The 24,871-nt window shown below is 65.0% G+C and overlaps 2 protein-coding genes and 1 long non-coding RNA gene across 4 annotated transcripts in view; 1 reads left to right on the plus strand and 2 right to left on the minus strand.

Moving 5' to 3' along the window:
- Window positions 1–18,748, minus strand: part of LOC128774165 (uncharacterized) — a 31,877-nt gene extending 13,129 nt beyond the window's left edge. Inside the window, exons 1-2 of one of the 2 annotated variants that reach the window (XR_008418575.1) lie at window positions 18,201–18,725; window positions 15,962–17,513 (exon numbers count right to left, since the gene is read on the minus strand). This is a non-coding gene — a long non-coding RNA (uncharacterized LOC128774165). Of the gene's footprint in view, window positions 1–15,961; window positions 17,514–18,200 lie in introns of those variants that run through there. The other variant, XR_008418574.1, reaches the window with a different exon arrangement.
- On the minus strand, window positions 878–6,669 carry FSCN2 (fascin actin-bundling protein 2, retinal). The gene is made up of 5 exons (XM_019465936.2): window positions 5,522–6,669; window positions 2,450–2,606; window positions 1,780–1,901; window positions 1,227–1,394; window positions 878–1,131 (listed from the first exon to the last, which is right to left on the minus strand). Exons 1-5 carry the CDS (start codon window positions 6,345–6,347, stop codon window positions 926–928), a joined length of 1,479 nt encoding a protein of 492 aa, XP_019321481.1. The 5' UTR covers window positions 6,348–6,669; the 3' UTR covers window positions 878–925.
- Window positions 18,749–20,914: 2,166 nt separating the features above from the next.
- Window positions 20,915–23,741, plus strand: ACTG1 (actin gamma 1). Its single transcript, XM_053892286.1, has 5 exons — window positions 20,915–21,048; window positions 21,414–21,782; window positions 22,066–22,504; window positions 22,597–22,778; window positions 22,868–23,741. The coding sequence occupies exons 2-5, from the start codon at window positions 21,420–21,422 to the stop codon at window positions 23,009–23,011; spliced, it is 1,128 nt and encodes a 375-aa protein (XP_053748261.1). The 5' UTR covers window positions 20,915–21,048; window positions 21,414–21,419; the 3' UTR covers window positions 23,012–23,741.
- Window positions 23,742–24,871: the final 1,130 nt, after the last annotated feature.

The following is a 24,871-nucleotide window of genomic DNA, read 5'->3' on the forward strand; positions in this document are numbered from 1 at the left end:
GCAGGGGCTGCCCAGGGTCTGGAGAGGGATGTAGGCCTCGTGGCAGGGCGTCTGCTGTCTCCCCTCCCTTCAGGCTCTAGGCCACCTGGCCGTGTACTACCCCTTCCCCCAGCCCCCAGGTTCTACTTCTCCCCCTAGGCTCTCACCTCATGGCCTAGGTCACCCAGCCCATCCAAGGGGAATCGGCCTGGGTGGGGGTCCTGGAGGGCTGGGGGTTCTGGGTGCTGGCTGGTGAACCACAGACTTTGTCCTGGTATCCGGCCTGGCCACAGGGAGCCCAGCCTGCAGGTGCCCAGGCTCAGGGTCTGTGAGGGGGGGGGGGGCGCCCTGGGAATAGGAGGCCTGGAGCCCCCTTCCTGGCCTGGTAGCAACCAAGTGGGTGCAGGGCCTGAGAGGGGCTCTCTCCCCAGGGTTAGCCAGACACAGCCCTGCTTGGGATGGGTGGGGTCACTTTTGCTTCCAGGGCTTTCTAAAACCCTGCCCCTGGGGAGAACAGTGTGAGCAGACACCTCACCCCGAAGCCCCTGCAAGCTGCAACACGCGGGGGTCTCGGACCAGGCAGCCCCACCCCGACCCGCCGGGTGGAAGGGGGGCTCTTCTCCCTGGGTGTTGGGGAGCAGCTGTGTGGCCAACACGCGACAGCAGCTGGTGGGGGTTGGGGGGGAAACCAAGGTGGAGCCAGAGAAGGTCCGGGCTGTCCCTGCCCTGGTCGGGAGGGGTGGTGTGCCGTCGGCCGGACCCCCCTCCCGGCCCAGCTCCCCGACCCTGGGTCTCCGGCGCGGAGGGATGGGGAGGCCGAACGACCCCCGGGGCCGAGGCGCAGACCCTCCGCGTACACCCCTCCCCGCCCGGTGGCGCCACGGAGCCCGCCGGCCGCTGCGACACAGACACGGTTTAATGGGGGACAGGCCGGCCGGCCGCCCGCTCAGTACTCCCAGAGCGCGACCCCGGCGGGAGCGTCCGCGTCCGCGCGCAGCAGCCCCGAGGCGCCGCCGCGCAGGTACTTGCCGCTCCGGGCGCGGATGGCCAGGCGGCCGCGCTCGCGGAACTCGAAGAGGAAGTCCTCGGCGCGCTCGCCGTCGCTGCACACGCTGCCGTGGCTGCCGGTGTACCAGAAGCCGCCGCCACGGCCTGGGGGCGGGGGACGCGGTCGGCGGGGGTCCTGTCGGGCCCTTCCGATCGCCGCGCCCCCGCCCCCCGCCCCCGACTCCCGTCCGGATCCGCACCTCGGATGTGGTAGGCGCCGTCGCTGAAGCTCAGGCGGAAGACGTCGTAGACCGAGCGGTTGGTGTCCAGCTGGTTGGAGCCACGACGGTGGCAGACGAAGCCGTCCAGGCCCCGCAGCACGAGGATGGGGCGGTTGATGAGCTTGAGAACGAACTCCTCGTCCTCACCTGGTGGGCGGAGTGGGGGGCTGAGGGGTGGCCCCGCGCCTGCCGCCTTCCCGGGTTGGGTGAGGTGGGCGGGGCACGTAAAGGGCCCCGGACTCTTGGCGCCTCTTGTGGGCCCCGTGGGCCACGGCCACTGGTGACCTTGGCAAGGGGCCCGCGGCCACTGAGCCCCAGGTCCCCCCACATGACATGTACGGTGGAGATGAGGGCGCTCTGGGCTCCGACTGCTCCCTGGTGTCCCGAGCGCTCTTCTGGACCAGCAAGGATGACTGTACCAAGCGCTGTGGCAGCAGTGATGCAGGGGGCAGGAACGGGTTCTCAGTAGGGACCGGGGTCTCTGCGCAGAGAGCCCAGCCCTCTTTCCCCAGGACGGGTGAGGAGTGCTCACCCACAAAATCGCTGGTGGCCGCCAGCTGCCCATTCTTCTTCATGCACACGTAGCGCCCATTGCTAGCCTTGAGTGCCACCCGCCGGCCGCGCCACTCCACCTCAAACATGGTGCTGGCCGAGCTGGAAAAGGCAGGGCATGGTCCCCTCGGAGCAGCAAGACATTGGGAGCTCAGGGTCAGGCTTCCCCGTCCCCCTCAGGTCCGGGACCAACCCCCCCAGGGGGAGACACTGGCCTTCTTCTGGCACACCCACCACCACTAGGAGCTGCCCCTCACCCCAGTGGGCATTCGTTCCAGTGGTCCTCCTGGTGCAGATGAGGTGACAGCGGTGGTGATGGATCTGGAGATGGGGGTGATGTAATGGTGCTGGTGATGGTGGTGACGGAGGTGGAGGTGATGGTGGTGATGGTGACAGTTGTGACAGAGGTGGAGGTGATGGTGGTGATGGTGACAGTTGTGATGGTGACGGAGGTGGTGGAGGTGATGGTGGTGACAGTGGTGGTGGTGGTGACAATAGTGGTGGTGATGGAGGTGACGGTGGAGGTGATGGTGATGGTGACAGTTGTGACGGAGGTGATGGAGGTGATGGTGGTGACGGAGGTGGTGGTGGAGGTGGTGATGGTGGCAGATGTGGAAGTGAAGGTGCTGCAGAGATGGGGACACACTCACACTTGTGTGGCCGTGGCCTGGATGCCCCCATGGGTGACCAGGGTCCAGTAGCCCCCCGTGCTGGAATAGAAGGTACACTTCTTTGTCTCCTGGTCAATTTGCATCAGGAAGGTCTCATGATGCAGTTCCTCGTCTTGGTTGGCTGAGACGTTGACCCCTGGAGGGAGGATATGGGAAGCCCCTCACGCCTCTCCCTGGGTCGGGGGGTGGGAGCGGAAAGGTGGGGAAAAGCATGCTTGGGGGCAACGCTGGAGACAGAGGGGCTCCCATCCAGAACCCTTTGGAATTAAGACTTGGAAGGCACTTCTCGGAGGGCGGGGGCCCCCATGGCCATGTGGGCTCACTGCAGATCTCCACGTCTGGTTCCCTGAAGGTCCTTGGCCCAGCTCCCGCCACAGCCCCGGGAGCCGGGCCCTTCCGTGCCGGCAAATCCCCTGCCTCTGCTAATCGTCAGGTAATCAGCTTGCCTCTGCCCTCTCGACCCAAGCCTTACACCAGCCTCTATTTATAACTCACTCTAAGCCACTGGGTGGGCACAGTGGGGTCCCTTTCTTCCTCAAGCCATCGCCCAGGACACACAGCTGGGGCCTGGGGTCCACTGAGCGGAGGCTGGCCCCCCTGTCACCTCCCCAGCCCCCCTTTCACATGTGTGGTCTCCCAGGAGCCTTGAGGGAGGGCAAGACTATCTGAGGCTCTGCCTGGGATTCCTGGAAGGGGGACACGGGACATTCATGCCGGGGCGGGGTGGGGGGAGAGGGCAGGCACCGGAGCCTCCCTGGTATGTTCCCATGAACCACGCCCCTGTTTCCAGTGATGTGACACATCATAGAGCTCCGGACGAGGCTGGCCTCCAGCGTGTCCAGCTGGTGGGGCCGGAGGGAATGGGGGCCTGAGGGTCAGGGCCAGATCCTGTCCAAGCCTGTCCCCAGGAAGGTGGGGCGGGCGCCAGGCAGGGCCTGTGCTAGAGAGGGTGAGACCTGGGGTCCTTGCCCGGCTCCCAAGGCCGTCCCTCCAAAGCGGGGTCTGTCTCCACCGCCACCGTCCCATCAGCAGTGCTGACAGTGTCCAGTGCCCGTGGGCGCTGTGGGCTTCGGCCGGGGCTGCACGCCACTGCCACCTCTGAGGCCAGCGTCCTGGGCATCTCCGGTCACACACCCCTCCAGACAGACCGCGGCCGAGGGGCTCCAGCTCACACGGCTGTTGTCAGCAGCCGTCTTGTGACCACGAGGGCACCAGCTCAATGTCGGAGCTGTTCCAGGAGAGCGGCCCCATAAGAAGCGAGCAAAGGGCTTTGATGACGCCACTGGGCAGGCAGTGGTGTCCTGCCTGCGACCCCACGACCCCGGGGCCTCCAGACTTGCACTCATATAAGATACTTCGTGTCCTTGAGCCATTTGGGACCATATTTCTGTTAGCCACACTGTGTCACTGAAGGCCAGCGGTGGAAGCAGCAGAAACAAGCAGGCTCTGGTTGACGGAGGTAAAAGAAGATCGTGCAGGCCAGTGGGGTGCTCCCAGACACCCCATGGGGAGGAAGACGGGTTTGGGGCTGCCCGGCCGGCAACAGCATTGGGATGAAGCCACCAGCACTCGGTAGAACCTGCAGCTCCGGCTGCCTCGGCAGCCCCCGTGTCCCCCCACAGGCCACTGGCTGCCAGGTCAGCATCTGAACATGGGGGGTGGGGGGCAGGTCATATGCCCTCAGGCTTATTGCAAAGGACCGAGCAGGCGAACGTGGGGCGTGTCCGGCTTCTACCCTGGAAGGCAGAGCTTGCCCTTAGTAGGGGATTCCCCCGGGAAAGGGACAGGCAGGTGCACGGTGGTCCCGAGACAGGAGAACAGTCCAGAAGGCACCACCGCCACCAGCACTGTCCCTGTTGCCACCTCCAGTGCCACCGCGGCCCTGCTCGCCAGCTGAACACGCACAGCCGCCTTTGTGTCCAACACCTCCTCTGACCCTCGCAGAGGAAGCCCTTCACACCACTGGCTGCATTTTGCTGACGAACCAACCACAGGGGCCTTCCCGCAGGCCAGAGAGCCGTGCGGCTGGACTGTAGGGCCTGTGCTGGGAAGGACAAGGGCTGACTGTCCTCCGTTGTGCCCCGCGACCTGGCCACGGTCCAGACAGGCCTGCGGGAGGGGTTTGCCGGATGACCGTCCCCACACAGGACTGGTCTTGGGAACCCTGACTCCAGGCAGGGCCCCCACAGCCACAGCAAGGCTGTCCCCCCCCCCCCCCCCACCACCAGGGGGCTAGTGGCTGGGCCTCTGCCAGCGGGACCAGGGGCCAGGTCAGGGTGCACACACCCAGGAGCCCAAGTAGGGCCAGCCATGACTGCCGGCCTGGGCCCAGCCACTCTGGAACCTCAGCTTCTTCTCAAGGAAGCAGCAGTTGCCCGTGTTCACCCCGTAGGTGTGTGATCACATGTGGAAAGGCCCCTTGGGCACACGAGGCAGGTGAGCGATGATCCAGGATGCAGAGAACCAGGCTGCACCCACCGGGCAGACACCGTGCCTTCCACCAAGAAGCCCAGGCCCCGGCGGTGGGGGGTGGGGGGGGGAGGCGGGCACCAGACTGGAGGGACCCCAAGGTCCCTCCTCATTCCACCCCTGGGTTGGTGGAGGATCCCCACTGGTCAGCCACGGGTGGTGTGGCCACCGGAGCTCCGCCCACTCCGCTCCTGCTGGCTCCTGGCCCTTTCCTCAGCCCCCTCCCCAATTTCCTGTAAAGTTCAGAAAATGGAGTGGTGGAAGAGAAGGGGTGGGTGGGGACAGCGGGGGCAGCCCCCTGCCCCTCCCAGCAGCCGGCCTGGGCCTTGCCCGCCTCCTGCTGGGCACTGCCCGTCCCCCACTCGAGCCGCTGCCCAGCACGCCCAGGGCTCAGTGGTCCCGAGAGGGACCCCCGCCTTCTGGCTCTGCAGCCAGCGGCCCTCCGCCCACACGCGGCCCAAGGTGCGCCCCTGCCCCGTGCACTGCCACCGTTCATCGCCACCCGCGCGGACACGATGCCACTGCCCCAAGCGAGCCCCCACGCTGAGGTCAGAGTGGCCGGCCCGGTCGCACCCACGTTACCTTGCCGCACGGACACGTAGCGGCGGTTGGCGGCCACCAGCACCACCTGCGGGTGACTCTCCTCCAGGTCGAAGAGCTCGTCCTTGCCGGGCCTCGAGTTGCGACCCGCCCTAAGCGTGGCAGTGGGGCCCACGGGCGCCAGGTAGCGGCCATCACAGTCCTTGAAGGCCAGCTTGCCCGCCTTGAACTCCAGCGTGTAGCGGGCTCGGGGCTCGGGCTCCCACACGAGGCGGCCGTCGCTGCGCAGGTAGCGGCTGTCACAGGACCTGAGGCAGTACTGCCGGTTCTGGAAGATGAGGGTGATGAGCGCGCCCACGCCCCACGGCGTGTTGCTGTCCGCCACCATCTCGTCCTCCTGCGGGCACAGGTGCACGTAGCGCCTCCGGCTGACGCTCAGCAGGTGAGCCTGCGGGTGGATGGCCAGGTGTACGGTCCACAGCTCGGCCGGGGAGATGGCCGTGGCGAAGCAGGACAGCCGGTCCTCGGTGCCACCGAAGAAGCGGCCGTGGGGCTCCGACCGCAGCACCCAGCGCCCGTCGGGCTGCGGCAGGACCAGGAAGCGGCAGTCACGACCCGGCCGCTCCGCCTCGCAGGCCACGCGCCCGTCCTCCTCGGCTGACAGGTAGCGGCCCAGGTGGCTGCTGCGGAACAGCACGGCCGGGCCCTGCCCCGGGTCAGGCTCCAGCACCCACATCTGCTTCCGCTTGAGGCTGGGTGCCGAGGCGTTGACCTTGAAGCCGAAGCTCTCGGCTGTCAGGTAGCGGTCGGTGTCGTTGACCAGGCCGAACTGGATCTTCAGCACCTGGTGCAGGCCGTTGGTGGGCATCTTCGGGGCTGGCCCTCGGCGCCCCCCCGCCCCCGAGGGGCCCGGGAAGCTCTCTCTGCGTGCTCACGGCCCCCGAGTTCTCCCGGAGGCCTGGCCGGCGTCATGGACCCGCTGCCCTCTGACCAGCGTCTGCGGGGCCCCCGGGGCCGTTCTCACATGGCCCGCGGGCAGCGGAGGGCGGGTGGGAGGGCGGATCAGAGCTGTGCCGGCTTAGGGACAGCGGCTGCCTTTCGTTACCCCAGCTTGGATTTCAGCCACTCCTGGACTTCACGAGTGAGCGGCCGGAGCCCCGGGGCCTGCACGGCTGGAGAGCTCCGCCCGCCCAGGGCCGCCCACCTCCCTGTTGTCTTCTGGCGGCCGCCCAGGCCCACGCCTCGGGCCCTGTGCCCCGCCTCCCGGCCCCCCCGCGCCTCTTGGCCTCTCTCCCACGTGTCTCCCACCTCAGGGCCCCCGGACCCACTGCACAGACTCTCCAGCCCAGCCCGGCTCCTTCCCGATGCAGAGAAAGCCGCCTGATGGAAAGTCGCAGCGGGGCCGCAACCCGATCGCAGCCCTCCGCCCGCAGCCGCCGCCAGATCCTCGGCCGGATCTAGTTACCCTTCTCTGATTCCTGGTGCCAGGAGCCCAGCACGGCCCCCCGACTCAGGCAGCCCGCAGCCCCGCGCCCGGTACCTCTCCCAGGGTGGCCCAGGCTGGGCGAGTGGCAGGCGGGGGCGTCAGTGCCATTGAGTGGCCAGGTGCGCCCAGGCACCCCCGTCCCGGCCCTTGCGGCATCCAGGCCCAAGCCAGGGTGCAGGCAGTGTGGAGAGGCCGGCCGGGCGGCCTGGTGGTGCGGGGCCCAGGAGAGGCCCCCGGTTTGCCAAGATGGCAGTAGTGTGATGGAGAGAGCGATGCCCACCTCAAGGACCACACAGAGGGAAGGTGACATGGGACCGTGAGCGTGGAGCAGATGGTGTCCCAAAGGCCGTGTGGACCCAGGGCCGGAGGACCAGGCCTGGAGCCCACCCCCGTGCTGTAGGCACCACAGGGAGCCCACTCTCCCCCTTCCCCCGGTGAGCGGAGCCGAAGCCAGCCTTGCTGCGTGGCCCTGGGGACTCCTAAACTGTCGTTTGTGTTGCCGGGGCGACTGGTCTGTGAGGTCTTTACAGGGCCTGGTCTAGGGGGTTGTGGGGCCCGAGGCCCTCTCAGCAGTCAGATGTGAAGAGCGGGCTGGGGGAGGCCGGAAGCCGGCCACCCCTGCCTCCAGCCCCTCCCGGCCCCAGCCCCTGGGACCACCTGGCTAGACTCGCTCCCCCTGAGCCCACGGGGGCCATCTTTGGGGACGTGAAGGGGTCAGCTCAGCCGCACCCTGCCTGTCTGTCTCCTGCACCTGCCTCCGGGGCTGGGAGCCAAGCGGTGAAAGCAGAGCTGCCCGGCCTGGGCCCGGGCCAGCCGTGGCGCCCTCTTCGTCATTGCAGCGTGTGCCGCTCGGAGCCTCCCTGGGGAACGGGCCCGGGGCCACGGGCATTTCCAGCCAAGCCTCCGGAGCCTCGCCTCGGCCTCGTGGGTCCCGGATGCTCCGGCAGCACCCCTTCGACCCTCTGGAGGCCGTGACGGGCCCCCCCCACTGGGGGAAAGGGCCTGGGGCTGGGCGTGTGTGGGCCCCAGGGAGCGGGGAGGGCGGACAAGACCCAAGAGTGCTTCCTCCGTTCTCCAAGCCCTGGGCAGCACCCTTGGAGGCCCATGCAGACACTGGGGAGACAGACAGGGTTACATGTCCCTTCGCGGGGGCCAGAGTGGGATTCCGGGAGACAGGCCTGGACACAAAACCTCACAACAGCTCGGCGCACGCCGTGGGTTGGTCAAGTGAGGCTGGTCTTGGCCCTCCCTGGGGGCTGGCATCGCCCATCTCTGCGACCCACACGCATTGAGGGGGCACCAACTGTGTGCCTGGCTGGGCTGTGTGCCAGGTACCCGCTGGCAGGGAGACGTGTCCTCCCCCCAGAGATAGTCCCCACATAAGATCTTCCCAAGCCCCGGGGGCCCGGGCCTAGCCGCGATGCCAGGGAAATGTCCGCGGTCTGGGGGTACAAGCCATGATGCTGTCCACACCTGTTCCTCGCTGGATCTCACTTTGTGCCACCTCCCAGGGCTTTGGGAACACCCGTGGGACACGTGCCCAGCAGCACTGCTCAGTTCATCTGTGGGGGGGGGGGCCCTGCGGGGCATGCCCAAGGCCCCCCCAACTCCCAGCTCTGACGGAGCGCGGGATGCCTGATTAGCACCGAGGCCTCATTAGTGCTGACGGGTGCTGGCAGGGTGCTCACGGGCGTCACGTGCCCAGCGGGAGGGCGGCCAGCTGCCAGGCGCTAAGTGGGCCTGGCTCCAGGAGGCCTCTTGGTGGCAGGGCCAGAAGTGGCTGTGGCCTCTCAGTCCTGGGGCCCTACAGCCCGAGGTGGGCATGGGGTGGGGCTGCCTGGCACTGACCCACAGTTTAAGCCAGGGGGTGACCTTTCAGGCCCCAAAGGGACTCTTGAGGGGTGGGCCTCGGAGCCCGGGCTTCCTTGGAGGCAGGTAGTTTGCACGGATCTACCCTCCACCCCCCTCCGGCCCCAAGGCCCAGATGCCTGCCGGGGGTCGTGGTTCCTTTCCGGATCCCCTGTGAGGCTCTGGCACACAGTAAGTACTGTGAATGTTTGGGAAGGTCTGGACCTTGTGTGATGCGCCGAGACCCTGCAGCACGCGCACCAGCGTGGACGTTGTGTGTGCAGGTGCCCGCGGGCGGGCGGACGGACGGACGGGGCGGGGCAGAGTGAGCCTCGGGCAGCTGCTGGGCCAGCCCCAGCCCCGGAGATGCTTCCCTGGACCCCAGCCTCAGGGCCCGCTCATGGCCGCCCGGAGGGTGATCAGGCTGCGTGCAGCACAAGGGAGTCGGTTTGAGATTCCCCGTGAGCGCCTGCGGTGGGCTGGAGGTGTCCTCGGGCAACGGGGAGCACTCCTCACGGAAACACGTGCCACCCTGTGGCCACGCCCCCCGCCAGGGGGTGTCCACACAGCCACCGTCTGGGGGCACACAAGGTCTGGGGCCTGTCCAGGATGCCCTCAGGGGCCTCCAAAGCCCCCTGACCCCGCTCACCTCTGAAACTGCCCTCCTGGGGGGTGGGGGCGTGCGCCCCCCGTGTGTGTCCATTGACCTGGGCTTTCATCTGCGACCTCCGGACGAGGCCCCAGGATGGATGTCAGCCCGACTGACGCACCAGCTGCAGACCCGTGTCACTCGAGGACAGGTGCCTTTCCCTCATGGGTGCTTAAGGGCTGTTCGTGTGAGCGGCACCCCGCGCCCCCTTCAGGGAGTGGCCAGCTGTAGACGGACAGAGCTGGGCGGACCCTGCTGCGGAAGCTGGGCCTGCAAAGCAGGGGCTGCCTCAGCTCTCTGAGCTGCCAGCAGACAAGCTTGGGACAGATCCCCCGCCGCAAGCCCCACTTAGTGAGGTCGGGCTGTGGCCAGGAGCAGAGAGGGCCTTGAAGCCCCCGGCCCCTGGCATCGACCCCGGAGAGTTCAGGAAGCCGTCCCTTCCCTGGGATGCTGGGGGGTGGCTTTGGAGGGCCTCCCTCCCCAACCCCGTCGGGCCCCTCCCGGGGCGGCCGGGAAAAGGACTCTCGGTCCTACGTATCTAGACCACCGGCCTTGGATGCGCAAGGCCCGCCCGGGCTCCTGCCGGCACACGGCTTGCTGCCATGGCGACCGGCACGTGTACCAGGCCGGGTGCCCGGGCAATGCGGATGCTGGTGGCGTGAGCTGGCACAGGCCCCGTGTGTGTACAGGCCGGGGGAGGGGGTGGGTCCCCACTTCGGCTGGCCTGGAGCCCTGGAAATCGGGAAACGGCCCAGGACGGAGACCGGGGCAGCCCTACCACCTGAGGGACGGACCTCCACGGGCCACACCTGTCCCGGACCCGGGTCTCGGGTCCCTTGCTAGAGCAAGGCCGGTTGTGCCCTCCCCGCAGGGCAGTGAGTCTCTGGGAATGCCTTCCAGGAAATCCCCAGTGCCCCACCGGCTCTCAAGTGCCCCCGCCCCAGCCCCGGGACAGTTGCTGCTCTGGTTAGAGATCCTGTCCTACTCGGTTCCGGGCACCGTGCCCTCCGGGGGCCAGGCCACTCCGCCAGGCCCCCTTCTGGTCCTGGCCCCCCCAGGCGAGGCGAGGCGAGGCGAGGGCTATCCCGCTGGCCTCGAGGCTGCTGGGCCTGGCCCAAGGCCCTGATTTTCATGCTCCCAGCCCCAGCATCTGTTCCTGGGGGGGCCAGCTTGGCAGGCGCCCCAGGCCCGGCCTCCTGCATGGTTCCTGAAAACAGGCCCAAGGCTCGGTTGCCTCATGATTCTTTCATGGTGGAGTTCTGCGGCTCCGGAGCTCCATTTACACGGGCGGGGCCTGGGTTGGTTTACGGGAGGCCTGCGGGCGGTTTAGGGTGACAGGCTCCCTTCTGCAGGGCAGAAAGGACAGGGCAGTCCTTGGGATGAAGAGTGTGGGGAGGGGGCCAGGGGGTGCCCGCCCGTGTGCTACCTGCTCCCCATGAAGGTCCAGCCCCCGGCCTCGCCCCTCCCCCTCACTCAGCCCTACCCCAACCCCGCTCCTCCTGAAGGCAGGGCAGCTCCTGAAATACTGGTTTTCATGGGCTCCTCTCCGGCGTGCGCCCCCCACCCCGACCCCCCGAAGTGGAGAGCCGCTGTCTGGGTAGGAAGCCGGTGTGGTCTCCCGGCTCGGCTCTTGTCTCTTGTCTCTTGTCAAATCGTACAAGTCCTGGGGAGGGGGCGGTTATTTCTGGAGGGGTGTAGGGAGAGAGAGAGAGAGAGAGAGACCTCTGAGCCCGGCCAGAAGTCCAGGGCCCCCGCAAGGCTGAGCGTCCCTGAAGGGACCATGAGAGCAGGACTGCGGGCCTCTCAGCAAGTCCAGATGCCCTGTGACCACTGCTGTCTTCCAGCACCCAAACCCCAGGGCCTTTGCATATTTCTGGAACTGGAAGGGAGCACTCACAAGAATATCTGAGAGTAAATCCCTGGCTGCACGGGGCTCAGAATCAGGACCAGATCAAGTCCAAGAAGCGACGGGGGTAATTACCGTCTACCTGGGCTTCCAGACACACACCTGGCAGGGACAGTCAGGAGCCCGCGACTCCGAAGGTGACGAGGGCAGCCCGGCACTCTCACACGCGGCCACGCACACACAGCGAGCCGCAGACACACATGCACGTAGCTGCCGTCCGTCCGCAGAGGCTCAGCCCACACCCCGCACGCCGACAAGCACAGACACACAGTAAGTACCTACTGTGTGCCTGAAGTCTCGCCAGTGAGAAAAGCCACGCACGTGCCCACCGTCCTCTGTCAGATGGCTCCCAGGGGCATCAGCTCGGGCGTTTGTGCTGGTCCACTTTTTGTAAAACTCTCTGCACCTTTGGGTGATGCTCTAAGTGGCGAGAGAGTAAGACAGGGGTCGTGGGGATATACTATCTGACTTTATGGCAACTCAATGACCTAGGTGATCCGGGGTTAAGTCACTGTTGGGACAGCCATCATTAAAACATACACTCAGATGGCTTAGATGAACGTGTTCTATTCGCGTTAAATCGCCTGGCTTTGATCACTGCCCTGTAGCTACGTGAGACAATGTCCCTGTTCTCAGGAAAAACACACTGAAATATGAAGGAGTAAAGGGCGGGATGTCTGAGGCCAACTCCCAAGCTGTTGAGAAATGAGAAGAGATAAAGAACAATGAGGCAAGTGTGGGAAATGTGAAAACAGTAAATGTGAAATTATCTCAAAACAAAAAGGTTGAAAAGTATAATGACTAGAATAAAGAATTCCATCACGGGGTCAGAAGAAGTCAAAGAAATGTCCCAGAGAGTTGGGGGGGGGGGAGCAGAAACAGGAATAATGTTAAAGGATTCATCTGAGAGATAAGACGCCCAATAACAGAAATCCCAAAACAGAAATGCTGAAAAAAATAAACCAGGAAAGAAACAAACTGTGTTGGAAGGCACACAAGACATTTCGACGTTTCACCAGAACCGAAGGGTACTGAGTGGCCAGGGCCTAGAGGTGGTCCAGACCAAGAGACTTCACCAGAAGCACACCCAGAGATCTCAGCTCGGCAGAAACAGAGAAGCCTAAAGCTTCATAGAGAAAACACAAAACAATCCTGAACATTGGATCAGGATTCAAATGACACTCATTCCCCAAAAACAACAGCATAAACAAGACACAGAGTCAAGACTTCAAAATCCAAAGGGAACATTTTCTTTATTATTATTGTTATGCTTAGTTAATTTTGAGAGAGAGAGAGAGAGAATGTGAGCAGGGGAGGGACAGAGAGAGAGGGAGACACAGAATCCGAAGCGGGCTCCAGGCTCCGAGCCGGCAGCACAGAGCCCGACGCGGGGCTCGAACTCACAAACTGTGAGATCATGACCGGAGCTGAAGTCAGATGCTCAACCGGCTGAGCCACCCAGGCGCCCCAAAGGGAACATTTTCAACATGGATTTTCCTCACTCCCCAAACGACCCTTCCCAGGAAGGGTAAAATACAGGCCTGTGCGGGTACCCCGCCCTGCCAGGGGGCCCACCAAACTCCGTCCGCCCTGGTGTAAAGCTGGGCCTGGAGAGAGGGGTCTGGGAAGGTGCTCAGCACAGCTAAGCTGCAGGTTCGCTCCGGGTGCTTATGGGTAGGGGCCCCTCCTGGGGGTGGGCTCCCGCAGTCCCCGGTGGTATGGTGGGGCCAACCCACCCGTCGCCGAGGGAGGTGGAGGTGTCCCGAATGCCCAAGAGCATCATCTGTCTTTCCTCGCAGTATGCTGTCTCTGCACCCCCCACCCCCCCACTCCACCTTCAGGGCGACCTCTGTTCCTCCACGCTACCCCACCCCAGGGCATTCTGTGGCTCCCCACTGCCCTGGTGGGGCACTCCAGCGCCCCCTGCCATCTTCCTGGGGCTAGCCCAGCCGCTCACAGCCCTGGGACGGCCCCTGGACCAGTGGAATGGACTCACCCCCTCTGTCCTCCAACACGGGCGGGCCTCCCATAGCTAGCAGGGTGAGTAAAGAGTTGGCTGTCTCCGGGCCCCACCTTTCTGGCCGTGGGACCTGGGACTTGCCTCAGCCTCTGAGCCCCCATGTCATTCTCTCTGAATTGCTTATCATTGGCCGTCTGCCTGGGTGGCCTAGCTGTCAAAATAACCCAGTGTGCCCAGGAAGCGGACGGGGCATGGCTGCTTGGACCCCTGCGTCCCCATCCCCTGGGCACCAGCACTGTGCATTCCAAGAATCGGGTCCGGGTCTGCCCTGGCTTTGGTGTCCCCCTGTGGCCGCTGTCTGTTCCTGGACAGAAGGTACCTGGGCATCATGGTGGGCTGGCCCCGTCTGGCTGAGTCGAGGCCCCGGCCCTCCCCCTTCCGTTGCCTTGGGCACCGGCTGACCCCAATCCCACCTTCTCTCCCTGCGTCGGCACTGGCTGAGGTCACCGGCCACTCCCCTCACTCTCTGGCGGCAGTGACTCAGCGGCTGGCCCGCGGTGCCGGGCGCCTCCCCAACCCCGTCAGTGGCTGTAGGGGTCCCTCCCTGCGCTGGGGAGGGCTCGGCCCACCGCGTAGCGGGGAGAGGGCGGCGCAGACCGGTGCAGCCTGGATTTCTCGCTAAGCCCCAGGCGCCCAACCCCGCTAGCGGGACCCACCTGGCGGCCCACCTGGGAATCACACCGGGCCCGCCTCGGAGCTGGGCGCCGTCTCCTGGCCCAGGCCTTCAAGTTCGCTGCCCCTCGGGGGTGTCCCGATTCCCAGCCCGTGGCCCACCCGGAGAGGTGCGCTCTGATGCGGGCCTAGGAATCAGGGTGCCGCGCCTGCCCGCACCCCGCCGAGCCAGAGGAGACGCGGGGGTGCGGCGGACGGCTCCGACGCCAGGTCTGAGGGCCGCTAACAGCGGGAGCGCAGAAGGGCTGCGGGCGGCCCCTGCGCGCATCCCCGGAGACGGTGCGGGTCTGGACAGGTCAGGGCGCCCCCGGGCTCCAGCCCCAGCTTGCGCGGCCTCTGGGCTAGCCTCTTCCGCGCTCCTCGGCCGCCCTCTGGATTTCCGTGCGGAGTCACTTGCGCGGTCCTCCAAGGGCGCGGGGACTCGGCTCCCGGAGGCGGGGGCCGGAGGCCGGGCCCAGGCGCGGGGAGGGGCGCGCGAGAATTTGTGGCCTCGTGGCCGGACACCGCACCCTGACCATAACGACACGCGGCCCCACCCACCGGGGGGGTTCCTCGGCTCCCCCGAAGCGTCGGGCCCTCGCCCCTCATCCCGCCCGGCCGGATACCCAGCACCAGGAGGGTGGGCGGGGCCTGGCGGGGCCACGCCCGCGCCTCGCCGGCCCGGCCCCCGCGCGCCTCGCAGCCTTCCCGGGAAGCCTGGGCGGAGGAGCGAGGGCGCAGCAAGCGGTCGGGTGACCGGTCCGGAGCCCTCGCTGGACCCTAGCCTGGCCCACTCTCTCCACGCCCCCTGCAGCCCTCGCGACAGTGGCGGGGAGGACGGGGCGCCCAGGGCAGCGGCCTCCTGCCGGTGTCCCGCCCTGATCGCCTCCATGCCTTCCGCCTCCGCCGTTAGGGACACCTGCCGCGCGGGGCCCTGACCCAGTCGGGAGAGCTCGGCCGGCCGGGCGCGCTCCCCGCAGGCCGAGGCCAGAGCGGGAGGTGCGGGTGAGCCCGCACTTTTCTCTGTGCCCTACCCCGCCACCTCAGCACTGCCCCCTGCAGCCCTGCGAGCCTACCAGCCGGGGTAGGCCGACCCTTCCCTCTCAGCCCTAGAGCCACATCCCGGAGTCAGGGTAGGGGACAGCTGGCCCAGCCCCCCTGTGACGGTCCCTCCGGGGCTGCTCCGTCTTCATTCTTTCTGCCTCCGTTCAGGCGTCCTACAGCCACAAAGGTGCCAAGCGTTATTCCGGTCGCAGGGGACACCAGTTTCACCATTGTTCCCCGGGGAAACTCTGGGGCACAGGGTGGGGGCAGACAAACAATGAATAACCAGTATTCAGGGAGGAGGTGGGGGCCTGGACCTGAGGCCAGGGCAAGGTCTGGGGGCCTGCAGGGCAGTGGCGGCCAACCAGAAGAACTTGTAGAGGAAGAGCCAGCCGGAAACTGAGGTTGGAGGGCAGTGAACAAGAGAGGCAGTAGGTGAGGGGTTGGGGGGGTCGGGCAGGGCCACCCGAGAGCTTCCAGCACAAGGGTAAGGGCTCAGGCTCTGTCTCGAGGCAGTGGCAGGCCCGGGGAGCAGAGGGAGCTGATTTGCAACACGGATCCCGCGGAAGCGGAGGCGGGCAGCCCGGCTGGACAGACAGCACGGCAGGTCAGGGGTGTGCGGCGTGTGCCGTCGCCGGCGGGCACCTGGTGTCTGGCCTGAGCTGCGTGCGGAGGCGGGGCCGTTGCGAAGCAGCCGGAGGCCCGGACTCCTGGGTTGAATCCTCGGGGTCCCGCCGCAATCTGTGGGTGCAGCTCCCGGAGAGTAAGGGCCGTGCAGAGACCGAGCGGTGATCTCTTGGGGAGGCAGCTGTGAGGCGGGCCCACGGTGCGTCCACGACATAATTTTTCTTGGCAAAGGTGACGGGCAGCAGACTGACCACTGCTGGGCCGCGGTATCGGGCCCCGCACCCCCACCCTGTGGTACAGGGAGCGCTGCCACTGTACCTGCTGAGGCCCAGGAAGTGAGGCCCGGAAGAGTGCCCTCAGAAGCAGAGCCAGGAGCCAGCTGCTCCATCAAAGGCCGCTGCTCCCAGGAATCTTGGGTCTGATACACAGAGGCGCCGACTGAGCGTTTCTTAACCAAAACTTGAACACCGAGATGTCAAAGCCCGAGGCTGAGAAAACTGCAGTGAGGCCTGGGGCGGAGGGAAGATTCACCTCCCAGTGGCCTCCGGTCCCTAGACCTGTCGTCTAGTGCAAGAGGGCCGCCAGCCTCAGGGCCTCCGACGGGCTGCACGACTAGCCCACTTCTTTACAGAAGGAGGCAGCGGGAGGTCACAGCTGGCACAGGCTGAGCCTGGCCCAGAACCCAGGTCCTGACTCCTGGCCCAGTGCTCTTCCCCGGGGCCTCCTTGGCTCCTGCTGCATCAGGATGGGGAGACAGAAGCTCTGATAAACTCCACGGGGGCCCACCCGTCTTTGAAATGCCTGGAACCCTCCTCTGCTGGAGCAGTGGGTAAGGTTAAGGAGGGAGGGGCCCAGGGACTCTCGGCCTGGGTGTCTCTGTACACCTGTCTCTCCACACTGCGTGCGGGGAGTGTACCCTGCAATCCTGTTTTCCCCACCTGCAAAACGGTTTGGTTTCAGGGCACCTCCCCAGGCACATGCGGAGGCCTGGTTCACAGCTTCCGGCTGCAGGACGAGCGGCGGTGATAAGCCGGCGGCGCCTGGCTCCCGCACGGTGGTGCACGTGACCAAATGGCCAGCCACCAGAAGGCTCTGCAGGGAGAGGATCTGGAGCCCCAGCTTCCAGGTGTGCCGCAGCAGACACAGTGCCCTCAGAACGGCCCCCACTGGGCACTAGGCCAGAAGTATGTGGCCCTGACCTTGCCCTTGGAGTTGAAACTCAGACGCAAGCAGGCCACGCCAGCAGGAACTTGGCCTTGTCTACCTCGGCAGCCCTCAAGACCACTGTTCCTGACAGACAGACAGACACAGCCGCCCAAGCCTGCCCCCCTCTCCACGGGAGACTGCCCAGCGCCCTGCAGACAGAGGCAGAAGAAGAATCATCCTGCCTTTGATCTGTCCACAGGCCTGGGAGAACAAGACAGGGACCTACGGGTAGGGAAACTTTGCTTTTCCTTAGGTGTTCTAAAATGAAGTTTTTATTGTAATCTTAGATTTACAGGAAAGTAGCAAAGACTGCGTGAGCTTTGCTGTAGCCTCCCCACTCAGTTTCTCTCAAGGTAACACCTGACACAGGCGTGGTTCAGCTGTCGCCGTGAGGAACTTTGGCACTTGGCATTAAACTCCAGACTTTACTCAGATTTCACTGCTTCTTCCGTTGCCTTCCTTTTTTGTGTCCCAGGATCCAAACCAGGATCCCACGTCGCATTTGCATGGAGGAGGCAAGGCATTCCTCGCAGCTGGGAATGGCCAGGCCAAAGGCTGGGGACGCCGACCCATCACCAAGTCACCCGCCCTGTGTGCCTGACAAGTAATGACTAGTTGGGAGGTGGCTAGAGGTGGGAGGCTAGCAGGGTGAGTAGGGGGTGCAGGTGGGCTGGTGGCCACGCTACCAAGTGCAGAAGTCCTGGGGACCATCCCTGAAGAGAGCAGGGAGATGACAGCGACGTGGGGTTGCCAGGCAGTGCCCAGGACCCAGAGGCAAGGCCTCGAGCTAAGTCTCAGCCCCACCACAGTTACCTGCAAGGTGACCCCACCTCCCCGTCCCGCTATTTCCTCAGCCATTAAACGCATGGAAGATAAAATGAAATGCAACAAAGTCACAATAAATCGCCCAAAGCCAGCACTGAGCTAGGGAAAAAAAAAAAAAAAAATCACATCATTTCTCTGAGGCCCAAGTTTCTGTCCTCAAGATGGAAAGGACACACCCGCTTCTGGGCAAGGGCGCAACTGCTGGCCCTCTCCCTCCTCCCCAGAGCTTCCCCGCTCGCCCGAACCAGGGGCTGCCGCGTCCGCGCGGTCCCCTCCCCAGGGACGCCGGGCCCTCTCCCGCTCCAGGCGGGGTGGGGGCGGCCCCGAGCTTCCAAGTGCACAGCCCTGAGGTGACCTTGGGCGAGGCCTCGTACTGCCCGGTTGCAAAACAAAAAAATCACGGCACAGAAGGCGGCGCTCCCCCGTCCCCCCCGCCGGGGTCGGCGGGCCCAGTTCTACCTGGGGCAGGGCTCCTCCGCGTCCACGTACTCCCGGCTCCCGGCGGTGCTTCCCAGAAGGGCCGTCACTCCCCTCCTCCCCCGCCGGGAGGCGACCCAGCCCCGCATCCCCCGCACCCCCCGCAGCCGCGGGACGGGGGGGGGGGGGGCGCGGACACGGGTAGCCCCACCCCCATCCTCGGGGCCGCGCCGGCAGCGGAGCTGTGGGGTCGCGGGCGGCCCGGGGTGGGGACCGGGGGTGGGGGCGGGGGCCAGCCGCTGCCCCCTCCGCTCCCGCCCCGGCCGCCCGCCACCGCCCCTTTGTTCCGCCGGCCAATCGGCGGCCTCCTTGACTAAATAAGGCGAGGAGCGCGCCCGGCGCCCCCCGTCCGTTACTTCCACCCCCGCCCGGCCGGTGACTCAGGGCCGGCGGCGGGCGGGGACGGGGCTGCCCGGGCCGCGGCTTCCCGGGCGGCGGGCGGGGCTCCCGCGGCGCCGAGATCGCCTAATATGGCCGCACCGCGCCGCGCGCGCCGCCGCCCCCCGCCGCTCACCTGCGGCCGCACCTTGCCCCCCCCCCCCCCCCGCCACCGCCTGCCCAGCCGGTGACACGCCGCGGAAGAGGAAGTGGCGCCCCGCCCCTCCCCCCGCCGCCCGGCGCCGCGGGGGTGTGGGGGGGGGGGGGACGTCGGGGCTCCTGGGCCCCGCCCCGCTAACCTCCACGACCCCGGGGCCTGGCACCCGGCGTCCCGCGGACTGCAAGGTGCGGAACGAGGAAGGGGGGCGGGGACCGAGGTCTGTGGATCTCCGCTCCCTCCCCGTCTGTTCCCAGAAGTGGCCGCCCCTTAAACACACCAGACAAAGGAGCTCTAGAGGGAACTGGCGTTGGAGGAGGGGCAGGTGCCCCCCCCAGCCCGAGTCAGAGGCCTGGACGCCTTCGCGGAGTGGGCGGACCCAGGACGTGGAGACCTCCCGCCCTTCCCACCTTCCCCGTGGCCTGTGCGTGACATCTTGGGACCCCCAAGTGGAAGTCCTCCTCGCATCTCTGACACCCCCACCTGAGGGTTGAGCAGGCCGTGATTGTGCCCAAGGGCGCGAATAAGGATAGGTTTTACGGAGGCCAAGCCCCGGGGTTCTCTCATGGGTGGGGCACACACCTGATGGACAGCAGTCTTGCCCTGCGCCCCCAAAACGCCCGGGAGTCGGAGACCCAGCTAGGCCTGTGGCCATAGACAAGGCCTTGGCGTTCGGGAACCGCAGTCCTCAGGTGAGCTGGACAGCTGCCTTACCTTCTGGGCCTAGCGTCCTTAGCCACAGATGTGGCCACCAGTTCAGCTCGCGGGGCTCTTGGGGCGCCTGCCCCCCCCCCCCCCGCCCCCGCCACCGTCAGACACCTGCCCGGGTCAAGCTGAGCGCCCGGGGCGAGGGGGGGGGGGACCTTGCGTCCCTTGCCTCACTCTGCCTGGCCCCGCTGCCCCCACTCTTGGCCTGTGCTCTTCCCCACGCCTCCTCTGACCTTTAATTCTATACTGAGCAATTCCGAAAGCTTACAAATCAGTCCAAAGAAAGCCCAGCCTTTGATTCCCCTCTGGGCAGAAAACATTGGCGCCAGCAGGTGCGGCCAAGACCCTGCTGGCAATGACAGGTCTTCCAACTCAGGCTGCTGGAGAAAAGGGCGCGTCCGGTATCCAGGAGAACCTACAGTTCCAGGGCAGTTGGGGCGGGGCCGGCCTGGAGGCGACCTGGGGTCGGGAGAGCAGCGGGGCTTCCTGTTCCCGGGGATCAGCAAACCCACTCCCACCCGGGTTCTCTCTAGTGTCATAAAGCGGAGAAGATGGTGCCCGCTGAGAGTTGACCGTTCGGAAGGTCAAAACTTCCCTGATCTGCCTCAGTTTCCTTACAATGCCCACAGGAATTTAAAACAAAACAAAGCCCCTCCCCAGTGGATGGGGGAATGGCCCCGAACCCCGAGTGTAGCTCGCTTAAGGGGACAATCGGGCCTGCGGTTTGAGGGGCGGGAAGCTTTGGCTACGGCTGGAATGAAGCCTCTGTCTCTGCACCTCCAGAGACCCCAGGCAGGGAGCCCCATCCTCCGGCGGAGGGGCCTGCGCGGTGGCCGGCAACGCTGGGGGACACGCGGCTCCTAGCTCCCGTCACCGAAACGAGGTCACGACACCTCGGGGCTCCTCCGGGCCGCGGGGCCCGGAGCACCGCAAGAGCGACCGACAGGGACGCCCCCCCCCCGCCTGCCCCTCCCCCAGCCCGGCGTCGGCCTTCACAGCCCACGCTCTCAGCGGGGCCTGGGGGGGGAAGCTCGGAGGGGGCGCGCGGGGCCGGGGGCGAAGCCCCCCGTGAGGCCGGGCCGCGGGGACACACCCCGGCTTGGGGCGCGGCCCAGCTCTGGGCCAGGCAGTTTCGGGGCGCAGCCGGGCCCTCCCCCACGGCGCGGCAGTCCCGGGGCGGGCCAGTCGGACCCGCAGCCCTGCCCGCGACCCCAAGCGGGGGGCACCCACCCGCTCGGCCCGCGCGCGCGCGCGCGCGCGCGGGTCCGCACAAGGTCTGGGGCGTGGGGTCGCGAGCGCGCGGGGGTGGCGCGGGCGGGGCCGTTGGGGGCGGTGCGGGCGGGGGGCGGGGCCGGGCGCGGGGCCCCACGTGTCCCGGCCGGGCGAGCCAATGGGCGCCCGGCGTTCGGAAAGATCGCCATATATGGACATGTTCTGGGGCCGCGCGCGCCGCCGGCCCGCGCGCGCGTCCCGCTTCGCTTAAATAGCGGCGGGGGAGGCCGCGCTCGGTCTCACTCGCCGCAGCCGGCCCGTGCTCTGTGTCGTCCCGCCGTTTGTCGTCCGCGTCCACTGCCGCCACTTCCACCGGTAAGAGGCCGGCCTGCGTGCCCGGGCCCCGGGTCCCCGAGTCTGGCGCCGCAGGTGCACGCCACGCCTCCTGTCCCAGGGTCCCCGCAACACTGCCTCGGGAGTTGCGGGGTCCGCGCCGGGGCGGGGTGTGGTGCGGACGGCCGGTGCACGGCTGGTGCACGGCTGGCGCCGGGAGTGGGGGGGGTGGGGCGGGGCAGGGCCGCAGTGCGGAGAGTCCCGGTCGCGCCGCCGCGAGCGAGTGAGGGGCGCCCCGAGAAAGACCGGGTCCCAGTTCCGGGCAGTTAACTCCCCGCCAGGCTCGGTGGGGGTGGGGGGCGGGCAGACGGACCCTCCGTGTCTAAGCCGGCCGCGTCTTCACGCAGACCGCAATGGAAGAGGAGATCGCCGCGCTGGTCATCGACAATGGCTCTGGCATGTGCAAGGCGGGCTTTGCTGGGGACGACGCCCCCCGAGCCGTGTTCCCGTCCATCGTCGGGCGGCCCCGACACCAGGGCGTTATGGTGGGCATGGGCCAGAAGGACTCCTACGTGGGCGACGAGGCCCAGAGCAAGCGGGGCATCCTGACCCTCAAGTACCCCATCGAACACGGCATCGTCACCAACTGGGACGACATGGAGAAGATCTGGCACCACACCTTCTACAACGAGCTGCGCGTGGCCCCCGAGGAGCACCCGGTGCTGCTCACTGAGGCCCCCTTGAACCCCAAGGCCAACCGTGAGAAGATGACTCAGGTAAGCGCTGCCCCGAGCGCCCGCCGTTCGTCTGTTTCATTAGCCATTTTCTGTTCCGCCTTATTTTCTGAAATTCAAGTATTTCTTTCGATATTTCCAGGGTTCTGTTCTTCTCCTGGCATTTCCTTCCTGAAGTCTCAAGGTTTCTTATTTGTGTTTCTGCCTGCAACCTTTTTTTCTTTTCTCTACACATCACATTTGTGGCATGCCAGCATGCGGTGTGTGAGCATGGGGTGGCTCCGGGTCCCTGTCTCTGACTAAGGAGCCCGTTGCCTTTTTCCAGATCATGTTCGAGACCTTCAACACCCCAGCCATGTATGTGGCCATCCAGGCCGTGCTGTCCCTGTACGCTTCTGGCCGCACCACTGGTATCGTCATGGACTCTGGGGACGGGGTCACCCACACTGTGCCCATCTACGAGGGGTACGCCCTGCCCCACGCCATCCTGCGTCTGGACCTGGCTGGCCGGGACCTGACGGACTACCTCATGAAGATCCTCACGGAGCGCGGCTACAGTTTCACCACCACCGCCGAGCGGGAAATTGTGCGTGACATCAAGGAGAAGCTCTGCTACGTGGCCCTGGATTTTGAGCAGGAGATGGCCACGGCCGCGTCCTCGTCCTCCCTGGAGAAGAGCTACGAGCTGCCCGACGGGCAGGTGATCACCATCGGCAACGAGCGGTTCCGCTGCCCCGAGGCGCTCTTCCAGCCTTCCTTCCTGGGTAGGTGTCTCGGGCAGCCGCGAGTCGGGGCTGCGTCGCTTTGGGCCCGGAAGAGGGGCGGATGCCCTCTAAGCGAGAGCGTTGTCTCTTAGGTATGGAGTCCTGTGGCATCCACGAGACCACCTTCAACTCCATCATGAAGTGTGACGTTGACATCCGGAAGGACCTCTACGCTAACACGGTGCTGTCTGGCGGGACCACCATGTACCCCGGCATCGCCGACAGGATGCAGAAGGAGATCACGGCTCTGGCGCCCAGCACGATGAAGATCAAGGTGAGTCTAGTGCGGCCGTGGGCTGGGCCTCCCGGGGCCCCGCTGTGAAGACCGCGGCCTAAACTGAAGCCACGGTTTTGTTTTCACAGATCATCGCTCCCCCTGAGCGCAAGTACTCCGTGTGGATCGGGGGCTCCATCCTGGCGTCGCTGTCCACCTTCCAGCAGATGTGGATCAGCAAGCAGGAGTACGACGAGTCGGGCCCCTCCATCGTCCACCGCAAATGCTTCTAAACGGACTGCGGGCAGATGCGTAGCGTCTGCTGCACGAGTGAATTCCGAAGTCTAGGTTTGCCCTGGCAAGTGTGTACGCCTCCTGCTGGCCTCGTGAAACTGGAATAAGCCTTTGAAAAGAAATCTGTCCTTGAAGCTTGTATCTGATGTCAGCACTGGATTGTAGAACTTGTTGCTGATCTTGACCTTGTATCCAAGTTCGCTGTTCCCTTGGTATATGTTTAATACCCTGTACATCTCTTTGATTTAAATCCTTAGTACGTGCGGCTCGGTCACTTCGTGGCTGAGGTTGAGAACATGTTCGTGGAAGAGAAATCCATGGGTTTGAGAATCTTCGAGACCATGATATTCTCGATCTGTGCAGGGTATTAATGTCTAAGAGCTGCCTATTCCAGGATTTCTCTAGAGGCTGGCAAGAGTCCTGAACCAGTTGTCATTTCTGTCTTGCCGGTCTGACAGGGTTGGGAAGGTCCGAGCCTTGGGACCCACTTTCCTTTCTTACCCGATGTTTTCCTGCCAGAACACCGTGGGTTGTTAATTGCCTTGAGTTGGAAAACGGTTTGCATTTACAACTGTAAATTTATTCATCCTTTTAATTTATGTAAGGTTTTTGTACACAATTCTCAATTCTTGAAGAGATGACAACAAATTTTGGTTTTCTACTGTCATGTGAGAACATTAGGCCCCAGCAACGCGTCCTTGTGCGAGGAAAATAAAGTGCTGCCGTGAAGCGCCCTGGCTTCTCTTTGGGGGGGTGGGTGTGGCGGGGGCGGGTGGTTTGGGAGGAGAACTGGCTGAAATCGGGCAGCAGCTTGGTGGTCTAGCGAACAGCCCAGCACACGGCAGCTTGGGATTTGGGATCCCCTGCCCTCCCGTTTGGGGGCTTTTGCGTGAAGGATCCTGTGCGGGAGAACTCTGCGAGTGGCTGTGGAGAAAACGGTGTTGCAGGTGCTTAGGAAGCACTTGGAGGCCTAAGGGGCAGGTTCCTTGATCCTGGGCTTGGGGGTTTTTTTCCCACCAGTTTCAGCGAAGCAGCCACGGAATCCATGAAACATTTGGGTTACTGAACCAAGGAACTAGTCTTAGGTGTGAAGGAGGCTAACGAGCCTTCATCTGTAAATCCTTGGACTCAGTCACAGGTCTGGTTCTTCTAATGGCACGCCTCAGTCTTCAGTTTTTTTGGATTTTCAAACTATTGTCTATCGTTTGCAGGTTGGCTCAGGGAAATAACGGTTAACTAGACTGAAGAAGCTTAGGAATTTGGAAGGACTTAATTTTGAAATGGGAGAATAGTATTTCGACTGGCAGATGGGCCCATTTTTGCCTTTGCTGCTGGGAAGCACATTTCAGCAGGGAGGATTGTGGTGCTTCCTAACCGGGGCTCTGCCAGTTGGGAGGGGCTTTGTTAGGATTGGAGCAAGGGGACCCAAGAGCACGTGACTGAGGGCTGTGGAACATCTCGGCCGGAAGTGGGATTTGCCAAACTCGGGCCTTCGTCCTGTTTTCCCTCCTGTGACCACCCACGAGAACATAGAGCGGCCATTCAGATTGTCTTTGTTTTGTCCAGAGTGAGTGGGGGTGTGGGGCAGAGGCAGAGAAGGGGATAGAATCTTAGGCCCCCCTGCTCCATGCTGGGCCCAAGGTGAAGCTCGATCCAAGAACCCTGGGATCACGACTCGAGCTGAACTCCAGAGTTTGACGCTCAATCCGCTGAGCCACCCTGGCGCCCCTCAAATTCCTTTTTTACTCTGGGCAGCTTTCCGCTTTGAGTTGGGACTAAGTGTAATTCGCAGCGTGCTGGGTCCCAGGAACAGAAGGGACCGGGCTCCATATGTGTTGGGGGAGAAAGACCTCTGGTGT

This window comes from Panthera pardus, unplaced genomic scaffold (assembly GCF_024362965.1).
Source record: "Panthera pardus isolate Hobbes unplaced genomic scaffold, ASM2436296v1 HiC_scaffold_3, whole genome shotgun sequence".
Classification (NCBI taxonomy): Eukaryota; Metazoa; Chordata; class Mammalia; order Carnivora; family Felidae; genus Panthera; species Panthera pardus.

What these genes read in the sequence shown, in the direction of transcription:
- FSCN2 (XM_019465936.2), bottom strand. Translation starts at nt 6,347, where the DNA reads ATGCCCACCAACGGCCTGCACCAGGTGCTGAAGATCCAGTTCGGCCTG. An exon ending in GGCCACCAGCGATTTTGTGG is followed by an intron (nt 1,395 to 1,779) that starts GTGAGCACTCCT and finishes TCCGCCCACCAG; the next exon opens with GTGAGGACGAGGAGTTCGTT. An exon ending in CGGCGCCTACCACATCCGAG is followed by an intron (nt 1,132 to 1,226) that starts GTGCGGATCCGG and finishes CCCCGCCCCCAG; the next exon opens with GCCGTGGCGGCGGCTTCTGG.
- ACTG1 (XM_053892286.1), top strand. Translation starts at nt 21,420, where the DNA reads ATGGAAGAGGAGATCGCCGCGCTGGTCATCGACAATGGCTCTGGCATG. An exon ending in CTTCCAGCCTTCCTTCCTGG is followed by an intron (nt 22,505 to 22,596) that starts GTAGGTGTCTCG and finishes GTTGTCTCTTAG; the next exon opens with GTATGGAGTCCTGTGGCATC. An exon ending in CCAGCACGATGAAGATCAAG is followed by an intron (nt 22,779 to 22,867) that starts GTGAGTCTAGTG and finishes TTGTTTTCACAG; the next exon opens with ATCATCGCTCCCCCTGAGCG.